Genomic DNA, 14,924 nt, shown 5'->3' with positions numbered 1-14,924 from the left:
ACTTTGATGAAGAGAGAGAATCTTCAGTGCCATTTTCTTTATACATCATTGTCTCCAAGAAACATACTAAAAATAAATATGAACATACAGATGTATGTATAATACAGTCAAAATTGATAATAGAGATGAATAATTCCTATGACAGGATATGGATATGAATTTCATTCCACCTTTAAGAAGGCCCAGTCATACATATTCAGACTCAGCAGATTAAGCTGGGATGAAATATAATACAGGAAATATTATTGGGGAAGGTTCAAATTTACCAAACTTGAGTTTAAATGCAGTAAATATGCTATGTTTTTGGATATTCGAGGGGCATTCTGGAAAATCTGACTGCATTCTGAGTGTATTCAAAATATTTTGGTCATGTTCAACATTTTTAGGTACATTCGAAGTGGAGAGAACATCGAACAATGTAACTTCAAAGATATGTGGCTATTAAAGTTTTGGGGATTTCCACAAAGAGATGGATCTCAATGGTACATAAAAAACGTTTCTGAAAACTGCTAGCTGTCAAATTGTGAAAACAGAAAATCCCCTTTAATTGTATTTTCATTTATTATGTCATAATTACATAATAAATTTTTTAATGGTCTGAAACTAAGTGAGATTCAAGATAAAAATGAATGATATCCAAAAAGCAACACAGATTGCTTTACCTCACTATACATGACATATTTCCTTCAATATAATCATATTTCCTTCAAGATAATACATGTAGAACAATCCAAATGTTGCAAATTAATAATGCACAAAAATCTGAATACATACAACCTTTTTATCTTTACTGGATAGTTTGTATTGTCTACAGTATGTCATGTGTGATCAATGAAAGTGAAAGTACGCTTTTGTATTATGATATATGCAATTATCACTTTAAATAAGCACTTAATTGTTCATGCTCAATATTTGCTGTCAAGTTCAAAGAAGAAATAAACTAAAGACTGCTTTGCACAAAATTGTCTATTCTGCATTGAAATAACTGGACAGAAAGTACATGATGGGGCATAATGGCAACAGGAAAGGGCAAGAGAAAGATAGTGAAAAAGAGGATTAGATGAAGAGATAAACAAGGTTGGTAAGATGGAGAATAAAAAAAATAGATTGAAGATTAAGATTAAATCCAAAAAAATCCAGTAAACAAAAATACTGGTAAAAAAGTAAAACACATTATTGATGCAGCCAAACTTTCATGTTCTATAAAAGTGAGAAAAGGGACAAGAGAGTGAGAGAGAGGGAGGGGGATTGGGAGAGAGAAAACAGGAAATGGAGAGAGAGTAAGAGGGATGCAGCAGGCAGGGAGGGGACTAATAGAAAGAGAGAACTAGAGTAATATTTACCTTTATCTTTCATGGAAGACCAAAACTTCTGATGAGACTTGGCAGCATCATAGATTGCTTGCATCCCACAGCATGATGGAAAACCAGGTGAAAGGTCAGGACACGGATCACCTAACATGATGCGGGTGCACATCGCCATGGAAACAGCTATGGAATGCAAGTTGTAACCTCCCTGATAAATGAATGGGGAAAATGTTTTCATAACTTCATCTCATATGCAGTGCTTAATAAGAAAATCTTTTTAAATAAATAAATAAATAAAAAAGTTAGTAATCTTATAGATCAAACCATAAAGTATTCTCAGCTTTTTAAGAAATAAAATGAATATATTTTTAGAAATAAATCATGCTAAAATATTCATTCAAATTTAAAGTATGAACTATGATTTTTTCAACAAAATACAACTTGTAATGGTAGTTTCATCAGACAAGAAATAGCCTCTTTATCACTAGTCTTATCGATAATCACTTGTTGTTTTACCACTTTAAGCGATAATGTTAACCTTTCTGTCGTTGTCCATAATATCTGCTACTATGTAGGGACATGACAGTGATATTCCGCAATTTCACGGAATTCACGGAAACGGCCTTTTGAAAGTTGCTTTTCAAACGGAAAAATCATGGATAACATATTTTTCCTCAAAATGCACAGAACAGTAACAGAAATTACTCCAAAATATCATAACAAAATAAGAATATTTACTTGCTACAAAACATAATCTCACCCCCACTTCCCTATAATCATGACAATCAAAACATCGCAGCCGCACTTGACTCCATTCGATCGTATCCAGGGTTGGCATATTTCCCGCTTCAGAGGCTTATTTCCCGGACGCCGGGAAATAAGCGGTATTTACCGCTTTTTTCCGGTATTTACCACTTTTCACCGGGAAATACCGGGAAATATAATTTTCCACTCACTTATATAAGGGATTGTCAAATTTTGAACATAAAAACAAAGGTGGTGAGTATGCTCTGGTGTGTACCATTTGCGTGAGTGTGTGTTTACGTTTGGGTGTTATCTACATGTATGTCTGTTATCATGAAATGCTGGAAAAAATACAATAAAATAATAAAAAGATCCCAAATATACATCTAATTGCATTGACGCCTACAGGCGACAATGCTCTGTTGTTGTTCCGTATTCCTATTCCGTCGTCTTCTTCCACAAAATCCCATTTGTTTAACACATGGTTTTTGTTAGCTCTGCCCTGGCTCCGTCCCTCATCCAAATTCATCCAAACTTGGTAGACATGTTGTCCAGCATCCCTAGTTGTGCCTCTTCTTCCATTTTCCAAAATCACTCATGCATGACCATCCAGGTGCCATTTTGTAAATTTCAAGTCCATTTGCATACCATTCCTAATCTCGTCCTAACTCCCGCATCCTGCAGGCTACAGACTTCTAACAAATTGCAGTAGATTGTTTAAGAGTTGCTCTTTCATATAAAAAGTCTTCTTGCCCTAAATTCAAATCCAAGATAGTCTATGTTCAAAATGTTCATATTTATTGAAATGCAAATTAGGAAAATTGTAAAATGGCCATAACTTTGTTATTATTCCTTTCAGTCTCTCTATCCTTCACAATTCAATGAATTTTTATGCATCAGTGACTATAAAATTTACAAATAGTGCCGCCCTTTATTGCAAAGTCAACAAATAGTAAAAGGACAATAACTTTGTTGTTATCATTCATTTCGGTCTTATATTTTCAGGGCTGGCTTATGATATCATCCTTCATCATCTATATTCCTTTAAGCATCAGTGACCATTGCATTTAGAAAAAGCACCCTCTATTGCAAACTAAAGAAATATGAAAATGGTCATAAGTTCCTTGTTTTCATTCATTTTGGTTTCATTCATTTTTTAAGAGTATGCTTATTGTATCATTCCACATAATCCAGATGGTTTTTTTTACGCATCAGTGACCATTTCCTTTAAGAAATAGCGCCCTCTATTTAAAAGTGCAAAATAGCCATTATTTCCTTGTTTTCATTCATTTTGGTCTAATATTTTCAGGGTTTGCTAATGGTAACATCCTTCATGATTCACAGGTTTGTTACGCATCAGTGAACATTACCCCTAGAAATAGCGCCCTCTATTGAAAAGTTGAAAATAGTAAAATGGCCATAACTTCTTTGTTTTCAATCATTTTGATTTCATATTTTTAGGGTTTGCCTCTAGTATCGTCCCTCATATTTTAAATGGTTTTACACATCAGTGATCGTTACCTTAAAAAATAGCGCCCTCTATTGAAAAGTCTCAAAATGTAAAATTGTCTTAACTTCCTTGTTTTAATTCATTTTGGTCTTATGTTTTCAGGGTTTGCCAATTGTATCATTCCACATAATCCACCTTTTTTTACGCATCGGTGACAATTCCTTTAACAAATAGCACCCTCTAATATTTTGAAAATGTATATGTATATCATCTATTATAAGTTTTCTATTTCCTTCTGTTTCTTGCCCTCTATTAAATGCACATCGTTCTGAAACGATTGCAGTTCTAGCTTACATAATAATGATGTTCTTCATTAAAGTTATATTAAAAGAATTCCAACATTAAAAATGGTTGTGTATTTTTTTAGGCTACAAAAAGATCTTTTTCTGTAAGCAATATCAAAATTCAAAACCAGCAACCACTAGTACACACTGATACATGTACACACTAAAACTCCTTACATGTACATACAGTAGAATACTGAGCTGTATTCACACTTAAAAACAAAAATCATATTGTAATGAGATACAATGGCATGTAAAAAGTTAAACCCCAGGAGAAATATTTGTTTATGTTTTAATATAATTATTCAATTTCCAGGAACATAATTTGAGTTTGTGTACGTATGTGTGGACTTAGATCCTATGTGTGTTTGGGTATGTACATGTACATGTATGCAGTATGGATTTTATCTGTTTGTGTGTTTCTACTATGAGTTTTGTGATTCTAATTATTTCAGAACACTATTTTCATTTGTTGAGGTTAAAAACAACTAAAATTATTGAAAAAAAAGAATTATAAATCATATTTCCCGTTTTTTACATATTTACCGGACGCCCATCTTATTTACCGGACGGTATTTACCACCGGTAATTACCGCTACCGGTATTTACCGCCCAACCCTGATCGTATCGAAAACATTCATAAGCGCAAGTTCAATTTTAGCGAATTACCAACTAACATAGAAGGCAGCACATGGCCGTGTGTTGCTGCCCTCTACTTTCAAAGATGTACAGCACAATATAAAAATGGCAGATAGTCGAAAAACGATGTCCAAATAGCCCCAAAATTATCGATAAAACTTCATCCAACCCTAAAATAATGCTAATGATGTGAAAAGTGCTAAATGTGTTATCGTTTGCTTTTGATAAACACAGATTTTAAAGGGTTCTTGGTACAGTGGCAAATACAAATTTTGACCAACACGAGTATGCAACATCGCTATAATGCATAAAAAATGCATTATGTTCTTTTGTCGAAAGATATCAATATCGGTAAGATATTTCTTTCGATATAAGAACAGAGAATTTCCACATCAATAACAGCTATATATATCAGGGATAGCTATCTTATATGGTTAACATACATACATTAGATGTATAACACAAATGTTACACTGTCATAACTTGGTAACTTAATGCATCTAAAAAAAGTCAATTCAGAGGATTATTTTCAAGGAGAAATATGACAAGGACTATTTGAAAAGGATAAGACATAAGACAAATATATCATTTGAATGACATTGTATGTATAATTTTCTACTGGAATCATACCTCTAACACAGTAATGACACGCCCACCAGCGAGACTGCTAAGCATATGGGTCATGTGACCATAGCCTTCTGGTGATACCAAACAATTCCCCTGTGATTGAAAAATATGAGTAATTAGTCACATAGGCATACATAGGTATATATATATATATATATATATATATATATATGTGTGAAAGAAATGAATGAAGACAACAATGGTAGGCGTAGCTTAAATCAAGGTTCCCCAGAGCTATCTGCCCTTTTGGAATCTGTTTATCTGACGGTCAGTTTGGATCGGGGTAGCCTGGCCACTAACCCTGTCTCTGTGGTCTAGTGGTAAAGGCGTTTCAAGCTGGGGGCCCGGGTTCGATTCCCGGCGGAGAATTTTTTTCAGCATCACTCTGGGGAACCTTGATTTCAGCTATGCCTACTACTGTTCTCTTCATTCATTTCTTTTACATATTTAATACAAGAGCTGCCAAAGCTGTTGTGCAAGTATAATCTCTCACATTTATATACATACAGTGCGTCCCACAAAAAATGAAACCGAGGTCTAGCCATGATTTTTCATAACTTAATCACAAATACAATAGATAAATGACCTATTATTGAAAAGCTTAGAATGTCCTCTTTTAGCTGGTATAATATACTAGTACAAGATTTCTCATCCATGCATGAGTGAGTAAAAACAATTTGAAGAAAGGATATCATAAACTCATTTGGCAGGCGGTATTTGAATTTCAAAGTGAAAATCACATTTCTAAGATGTTCAATATCTGCTCTTTAATTTGATAGAATATGGTCAAGAAATAAGTTTCTTCGAAACAATGCTTATATTTTCGTAATTTCATGAAACATACGTCTTTTCACCGATTTCCCACCGAAGCTATTGCATAGTTACCAAAGACTTTCTGCATGGCTGATCGTCAACAAAACAGAGTGTTGTGTAAGTCTAAGAGCTATCCTGTAAAACATCTTCACTTTGTGAAATTGTTGGAATTCAAGCATTATTTCAAATAATCAGAACTTTTTATTTCTTGACAGTTTTCTGTTATTGAGGTATCAAATCAAAGAGTAGATATTGAACTATTTGAAAATGTGATTTTCTTTTTGAAACTCCGACACCGCCCGCCAAGTGACTTTTTGGTTTCCTTTCTTCAAATTGTTTTTGCTCCCTCATGCATGAATGAGGCATAATCCCAGTTATTTCAAATGAAAGAGTAGACCATAAGCTTTACAATGATAGGTCATTTGTCAGTTGTATTTGCGATTAAGGCATGATAAATCATCTATAAATCTCTTTTTTGTTGTTGGTAGGATGCATGTATATAAAGATTCTTTTATTTCTATGGCATTCACTAAACCATTTGTGATTATCTTATTCCATATGCCAAAGCAGACTATTTATATATATATATATATATATACATATATATGGCATGGCGGCTTGTCATTGTTCTAAACCCACCTTCACCCGACAAAGGAAATTATAATTGGTATAGTGTCAAAAATCTGTCTATCTGACGGTCACTCGGATTGGGTTCGCCCTAGTCACTTTCCCGTCTCTGTGGTCTAGTGGTTAAGGCACCGGCGTTCAAAGCTGGGGGCCCGGGTTCGATTCCCGGCGGAGACATTTTTTCGGCATCACCAATTTTTCCTAAGGGTAGATAGCTCTGGGGAACCTTGATTTAAGCTACGCCTACCATTGTTCTCTTCATTCATTTCTTTACAATATTTAAATAAAAAGAGTTGCCAAAAGCTGTTGTAAATGTTTAACTTAACACATATATATATATACAATATATATACATACACATTTAGACGTTAAAGGTAAATGCCAGTTTTGGTAACGATATCAAAATGAGTTCGTACAGAATCCAATGAAATGACCACCAAAGTGTCTGTTTGTAAAAATAAAGAATATGTGCCAAAGGATTCTGGAAGAAATTGTGTAATTGCTGAGAAATTAGCAAATAAGCACAGGATTTGGGTAAAGCAACAGGCACGACATTAAAGCAATAATAATGCACTGTCCCACATGCGCTTATCTGTGTTGGTGATCTTCAGTGTGAATATTTTTCAGTGTAGATTTCGCAATTTCACAAAATTCGGTTTATATGACTGTACCAGATCTAGATCCTCGATGATATACTGACAATTAAGCCTGGTTTTACAGACTTTCTCATGAAATCAGTGTTTACTGCAACTACTGGCATTTCTCTTTAAGTCGAAGTTAGAGGGCGTTAAGGCGCATTGCCAACATTGAAAGACAAAAAAAATCGCATATATATGTATGTATATATATATCTGCAGTTAGGCGAATCTTTGTCTTCTTTCAATGTTTAACGTCTATATATGTATTTTTATATAATTCTCACTAAAATGGCAATATGATAAACAAAAAAATCTGCAAAGTATGATTGTATACATGTTGACAATATTGTAGGATATGACAAGTTAAAGTATTCCTCCTCTCTAGGAGCATAAGACAAGCAATAATGATACTTACCAGGGGATCTCCCTTTGCAGCATCGAAACCAGCAGAAATGAAAACTAACTCTGGGTTAAACTGAAGATTAAATTATATCAAGGAAAAGAAAAATATATACATTAGAGATAAAGAATACTGAAAAAAAAGAGAAGGGGAAAGAGGAGAAAGAAAGAGATAAAAAAAGGCAGGGTAAAAAGGTAAGAGAGAATGCAAAAGTGTGGAAAAAAGAAACTATGGAAGAATAATGAGCAGCACAAAAGATTGGGAATGACAGAGAGCTTAATTTCCAGTGAACAAATCAGCTAAAAACAAAAGGCTAAAAATCAGTAACTTGGAGACAAAATCAGTAATTTGCAACCTGACACAATTTTTTCTATACGATGGCAAGCGGCACCTGCAAGCAAGTGCGATAGCACAAATGATGATCATACCAACTTGAAATACTTGATGACTTCCTTCACTAAATTTTGACGATGATATGTACATGTATGAGCTCACTATATGATCTCAAGAATGAAAGATGGTAATAATCTATACTAAAGCACCCTTAAGAAGACCTATTAGGGGAAAAAAATCAATATTCACTACTGCAACTACTAGCAATGCCTTTGTGAATAAATCTATAGGTCTAATGATTTAATTAAAAACTCTTGATTCGTAACAACTGCTTCTCCTTTGCTACTCTCCATCTTTTTTTTTATAACTTAGTCAGCTATAATAAATCGAAACTCCATTATTTCACTATTAATCAATTGGATGATGTAAAGCTTATAAAAACGTTTGATAATACAATGAGCTTCTAGAGCAATGCAGAAATGCATACTCTAGTGACATAATGTGCCTCACAAACAATTTATGGCTGAATGCATAAAATATTTATGAACTTCTAGCATCAAGTAAATGATACATACCTGGTATGCTAGAGGCATGATGATATGATGAAAAGCAGCTATGTATTCAGCATCACCCATTAAGCCTTTATTACCCTGGAAAAATGGATGGATAAACATCAGCAAACTCAGCAAGATAATAATAATAGTACTTCATATTTCTATGAGATACAAAACACTTAAACAATTATTTCTCAGCAATGACAATAATAAAGTGAGACAGTTTGTTGGAATATTTTAATTTTGTGCATCTCGCCTAATGCTTATCTGTGTCAGAAAATTTCCTATTTATTCAATATGGTGCACATCTATCAGATGGCTGGGTCATATAAGCATCAGAATATTGTTGATGAGAATGAGGTTGATCAGAGTGAGAGAACAAGGGCTAAGATTCAATTACAGGTGTGCTAACTTACTGTATTCCATGCAATGTTGACATTGTATCCTTGTCCGTCACCTTTTCCAACTTGATCTGCTGCTCCCTCTGGTCCAATAGGATAGAACATACCGTTATCATGGCGATGAAGTGAGATGTAGAGAACTGATGGGTCAGTCTCAAAGATTCTCTGTGTTCCGTTACCATGGTGAACATCCCAGTCAACAATCAAAACTCTGCAGTTAATACAACAATCAAAGTTGGACTATGAAATAGGAATTTGATATGACATAGACTCACTCTTGAAACCCTTACCCTTCATTGAGTTGGTGATACAGTAATTAATGCATGATCCTATTACAAATATTATTGCATCACATCAGTATCCTACATTACCAAATTTATCTTGACCCAACACTAAAACCCAATCACAAATGCAACCTTAAATAGATCTGCCTTGCTCTCCTAATGAAAGGGGCATGTTAATATTCCATCCCTATACAGTTTTAATTCACTTGCAATGGCCTGTGAAAACTGCTAGAAAAAGGTTAACATGATAAAATTTTCAAGGAAATCAAGAATTAAAAGTATTCATTAAAAAACAACGAATTTAACTGATCTGGGCCCTGTTGCATGAAAGTTACTATTATGGTAACTTTGCCATCCAATGGTAATTCACTGATCAACAACCAATCAAAATCAAGGATTCCCCATGTGTTACCATTGGATGGTAAAGTTACCCTAACTTTTATGCAACAGGGCCCTGATTTATACAAATGAATCTAGTTAGAGTTGCACATATTACCCCAGGTTGGTGCCTTTTTCTACTCATTTTAAGGAGATGATTATCATGGATTTGAATGGCTCTTTCTCATCATCATGAATTACTTTCTACACTTCCAAAATTTCCTGATTTTTCCCTGATAAAGTTTTAAAAAATCCCTGGTAATTATCGAAACCCATTCCCATTGTCCCGTGTTTTCGAAGTTGTTGCAGTGAATTACACATATTTTCAGTATAAAAACAATAATGTAAAACTAATTAGTACCACCATAACCAGTCACTCAATGGATGTTGTTTTGATATGCAACAAAATATAAGAGTCTGACTGACTACCATGCTTTCGACTTTTGGGCCGATCAAAATTCCCTGATTTTTTCCCTCACTTGAGGCTTTTTTCCTTCATTTGAGGTATTTTTATCGAATTCCCTGATTTTTACCTGATTGGAAAAAAGTAAAATAATTTTCCCTGATTTCCCTGATGGGCTGGGAACCCTGCAGAGCTGTTTCACATGTAGCATCTCAAACCTATTTGCTTTATATTACTTATTTCTCATGGGGTGAAGGCAACTTGTAGGTGATTGGTGTTACATTAAATTGCCCTACATTTTCTCCTCAAAAGTGAAGTGTCTTGTGCATATTGTATCATTTCCTTTTAATCGAGAAAACTGAAAACATGTAATAACACTAAAATCAACCAGAAATATTGTTTTATTCAAGGTTCACTATGTACTATCAAAATACATATTTAAATTCTGAAACCATAGGCCTATAGATACCTTTTAACACCATATTTATTCTGAGCATATCTGGAAGCAATAGCAACATTGTTGAAGAAGCAGAAACCAGATGCAGTCTCACTATCAGCATGATGGCCTGGTGGTCTATCAAATCAATCACACACAATGGTTATATCAACAAAATTTTGGTGGTATGAAAACAAGTTTTGCACTTATCAAAATTTCACATAAAAATCTACAGATTTAGCCAGGGATTTCAAGTTCAAAGTTTATTTTCCTCATTTCCATAAAAACACACACACAAAAAAAACAATACAGCATAAGCATATGGAAGCATCGTGGTGTTGCAGTTCTGAATCTTGCCTTATAATCAGAGGGTCATGCATTTGAATCTAACCATGGCCTCGCATCCTCACCCAAGTGTTAAAAGGGTATGCAGTAGGATGCGAAGGCCTATGTAGTATGCTTAGCAATTGAGTCTTGGAACTCTTGTTGGAATGCTCCAAAGGGAGTGGAGAAGGTGCATACATTGTGTGCAGGCATGTGAGGATCTGATGACCTGGGTAATAATATATCTGTAAGGCGCTTGGAGATGTCGTTCCAATGTATTAAGTGCTATATTGGATTTTTATTATCAAATCATATCAAATAAAATGTATATATAAAATGATTAAGGTACAACAATAACTCAGTAGACAGGTGTTCTACAAATACATTGTAAAAATGTAGTGGGTTCAAGAGAAATTAGCCAAACTTAAAGATTAAATCCCATTCTTAGGTGGCAGATTAAGGTAGGAGACAAATTAAGTAAAAAATATGAATTAAATAAAAATAAAAACACATGAAACATATTAGAACAAGCAAATATGTAATCAAATTGAATTCAAAGGTCAAGTCTATCCCAGAAAAAACGCTGATTTGAATGAATAGAGAAAAATCTATTTACATGTAGCATAATGCTGAAAATTTCAACGTAATCGGATGTAAAATAAGAAAGTTGTGACAAAGTTTTGCTTATTATTCACAAAACAGTGATATGAACAATTCAGTGACATGCAAATGAGACAGTTGATGATGTCCTTCACTAAATATTATTTTTTTCATTGTTTGAATTATACAATATTTCATTTCTTACATATTTGACAAAAAGGACCAACTTGACTGAACCATATAGTAATCAAAAAAAGCTAATTCCACTTGTTCAGGGTGGAATCAATCGCTGTCATCAGTCTCTCCATATAACCGTTTTGTGAAATTAAGAAAAACTTTGAAATGTCATAACTTTCTTATTTTACATCCGATTTTGGTGAAATCTTCATTGTTATGTTTGTTGGATTTTTCTCTTTTTATTCTTATCAACTTTTTTGGGGGTCGATCTGTCCTTTAAATAGTTAATTAAGAGATGGATTTGATTAACAAAAAAGAGAAATGTAGCAAGGAGTTACAAAATATTTTAAAATTTCTCAGCAAACAGAAATCTTGTTATTCTTTACATTACACTAACTGTGCATTTAACGATGAGTCGAATACCATAGTATCATCATTTTGATTATCATGTTCCGTTTCTTTAAATGCATTAACATTCAATATGAAAAAAAAACACTTACCTAACAATTCCAACAGCATTCAAGACCTATTAACAAATAATAAAAAAAAAATTAAAATAGACTTTCTTAAGTGACCATTTTCACATACATACAACCAGGCGTCTACAAGATCACCCACGACTGCAGCAAAGTCTACATCAGAGAAACTGGTTGCGATTTCGACTCCCGACTCAAGAAAAAAAACCCACCACCGATGCAGCAACTCAGACAAGTCAGCCATCATCAAACATGCTCATCAAGAGGACCATCGCATTCACTGGGATAAAAGTCACCTCATCACCACCATCCGTCACTGGAGCACCAAAAGAAGCCATCCACCAACACAACCCCAGTCTTCACATCAACAGTATCTGACACCAAATCCCTCATCACCGCCCTACTTCCAAGTTCTCAACAATCTTCATTCAACTCTGCGACCAATACACCAAGTACCAGCACTTCACCAATCCGAAACCTAAAGAATAATCACTCCTGAAAACGAACAGTCATCCTGCCCGGAACATTAAGTCTTTTCTCCTGCTTTACAACTTCACTTGCTGACTCAAGCCAGCCTTCTCTGATCTACTATAGCCTCTCTCACCCGTCTAACTTAACCAGCATTCTACTCAAGCCTTTCATCCTACTTACTACTTAAGCTTCCCACTCCTTCTGGTTTACAGTCCTTTTAAGGACTACACTCATTTCTAAAATATACTCTACTTTCTAACCCCCACTTTCTTGCCTCTCTGTTTCACTTCTACCTCTATCCACCTTCATAGTCCATACCAGGTGGGTTTTTCATAAAGCTGTTCGTATTAAGTTAAGAGCGACTTTAAGAACGACTAGTGATCCCTTTGTGCGGTTAGTGGTATACTGAATTAGCGATGGTTAAGCGCGTAAGAAAGGATCACCAGTCGTTCTTAAAGTCGCTCTTAACTTACGAACAGCTTTATGAAACGGCCCCCAGGACTTTACACATGATTACCATAATCCAATTCCACAAGTATTCATACCACCATGCAAATCATTAAACATAATCTCCTCTCATTTGTTCATTTTTAGTACATAAAGAATTTGAAAGCCCATATTTATTCAGTTATATTAAAATGTAGAAAAACAGAAAGTTCAAGTGTTCTTAAATGAACATGCATAATTGATCTGAATGATAAAAGGTGGGAATCTTATTGCTCATTGGAATTTCATAATAACATTTGGGAAAGCTACATGTAGATAACTCAATTAGGAACAAAACCAGCAAGATAACATTTTCTTCTGAAAATAAGATATTCAGATTTATTGGGAACAGAAAAATTGTACTCTTAATTGTATTGTAGTTATACTTGTAGTAAAAAAATATCAATATGGTTGTAACATAAATTATACCTGATTTTAGTACCATTAAATCTTCAATAATGAATTAATCATCAAAATAAGATATACATTGCAATCTATTTTTTTTAGCAGATTTGAAAGAAGATGGTTTACACTGAAAAATCTTGTTTCATTGTCACATACAAATGATTACTTTGTGTAATACCTGTCAATCTATTGTATTATTATTCATTGTATTATTATTCATTAAACTTACTGTAAAGGGTTAAAAGTAACTAAATACTCTAAGGGATAAACAACAATATCATGACTTCATGAAATAGCAAACGGAAAGAAAAACAATCATAATATCAATACGTTGTCTGCTAAAAGTTAAAGCCACAGGGGTGAATTAACCTACCAATGAAGGAGTTGATAGACTGTTTATTTCCCAGAAGGCATTGTTAAGAGAAACTGACCTGGTTTGATAGGACAGCATCAACAAGATTGAGAGTACATCCAGCGGCTAATGACGCACACAGATACGTATCCTATGGAATAAACAATACATCAGTAAACATTATAGACAATGAGATAGAGCAACAGGTTGCTGTGAAACAAATGCATAAATACTAAATGTAAAATGTGAGGAAACAAAAATCTTTTTTTTTTTAAATTAGCAATCTTAGAAACTAAAATCATCACATAAATTTCTTTCAGAATCTAAGAACTTCTACAATAAAATCCAATTTATGACCATAATGCTACCAAAGTAGAAATGCTAACCTTTTTAATTGCCATTGTTGCAGTATGTTTTAAAGCAGGTATGGCATACTGTTTATATTTAGGGTAGAATAACATTTTTGTAATTGACCAGTTTATACCAGGTGACTAGAATAGTATGTCAGTGATCAAGTTTGGAAATTTTCACTTGTATTGTTTGTTTTTGCAAATACTAAATTTGTTGCTTTTCAATGGATGTAAAAAATGAATACATGAATAATCATCAAATCACGAATGTGGGTGATTAAATTTACCTTGAACAGATTAATACAGAGCTGCCAACCTGAACAAGAACATTTCAGTATTTTTAAAGCTGAAAATCAGTATTTTGGTGAGGAAATCAGTATTTTAGAAGAAATACCATAGGACAACACATAAAACTGAAACTTGAGAAATCAGTATTTTGCATCAAACCATCAGTATTCTTCTCATTTTTCAGTAGCAGGGTTCCCACAGAAATTTGAAAACTAAATTCCATGACTTTCCCCTGACTTTTCCATGACTAAATTGCTGCTTTCCATGACTTGCTTTCTGGCACCGTTTCCAAAATCAAACACATTACGATGGCCTCCATAACCCCCCCTTACAGCCATCCATTTCACCAACTGCCTTACTCATGACATGTATATCTACATGTATTATCATTGGTATATGGTCTGTTTCTGACCAGGGTACAGTACCATTTTCGTTTCACCAACATCAAGATTCAAAATTGTCTTGAACACAAACTCATGTAATTTCTTGAACTGACAGATTTCCATGAACTATTTCCAAATTTTCAGAGCATAGCATGCAGATCTTGTCACAAAGTTAACTATACAATACAAGTAAATGTAAATGTCAAATTTTCCAGGCATATTGAAATTAGGATC

The 14,924-nt window shown here is 34.0% G+C and overlaps 1 protein-coding gene across 6 annotated transcripts in view; it reads right to left on the bottom strand.

The window, feature by feature from the left end:
* LOC121410109 (histone deacetylase 6-like) overlaps positions 1-14,924 on the bottom strand; it is a 102,752-nt gene that overhangs the window by 37,061 nt on the left and 50,767 nt on the right. For all 6 annotated transcript variants that reach the window (XM_041601989.1, XM_041601987.1, XM_041601988.1 and 3 more), the window contains 9 exons: positions 13,749-13,820; positions 11,980-12,005; positions 10,412-10,516; positions 8,893-9,088; positions 8,498-8,572; positions 7,605-7,664; positions 5,115-5,204; positions 1,344-1,515; positions 3-66 (listed from right to left, as the gene is read on the bottom strand). In XM_041601989.1, coding sequence (XP_041457923.1) covers positions 3-66; positions 1,344-1,515; positions 5,115-5,204; positions 7,605-7,664; positions 8,498-8,572; positions 8,893-9,088; positions 10,412-10,516; positions 11,980-12,005; positions 13,749-13,820 — 860 coding nt within the window. The remainder of the gene's footprint in view (positions 1-2; positions 67-1,343; positions 1,516-5,114; positions 5,205-7,604; positions 7,665-8,497; positions 8,573-8,892; positions 9,089-10,411; positions 10,517-11,979; positions 12,006-13,748; positions 13,821-14,924) is intronic.

Source organism: Lytechinus variegatus, chromosome 3 (genome assembly GCF_018143015.1).
Source record: "Lytechinus variegatus isolate NC3 chromosome 3, Lvar_3.0, whole genome shotgun sequence".
NCBI lineage: Eukaryota > Metazoa > Echinodermata > Echinoidea > Temnopleuroida > Toxopneustidae > Lytechinus > Lytechinus variegatus.
The sequence above is the reverse complement of the archived record's forward strand: the minus strand, read 5'-3'. Positions and strand labels throughout refer to the sequence as shown.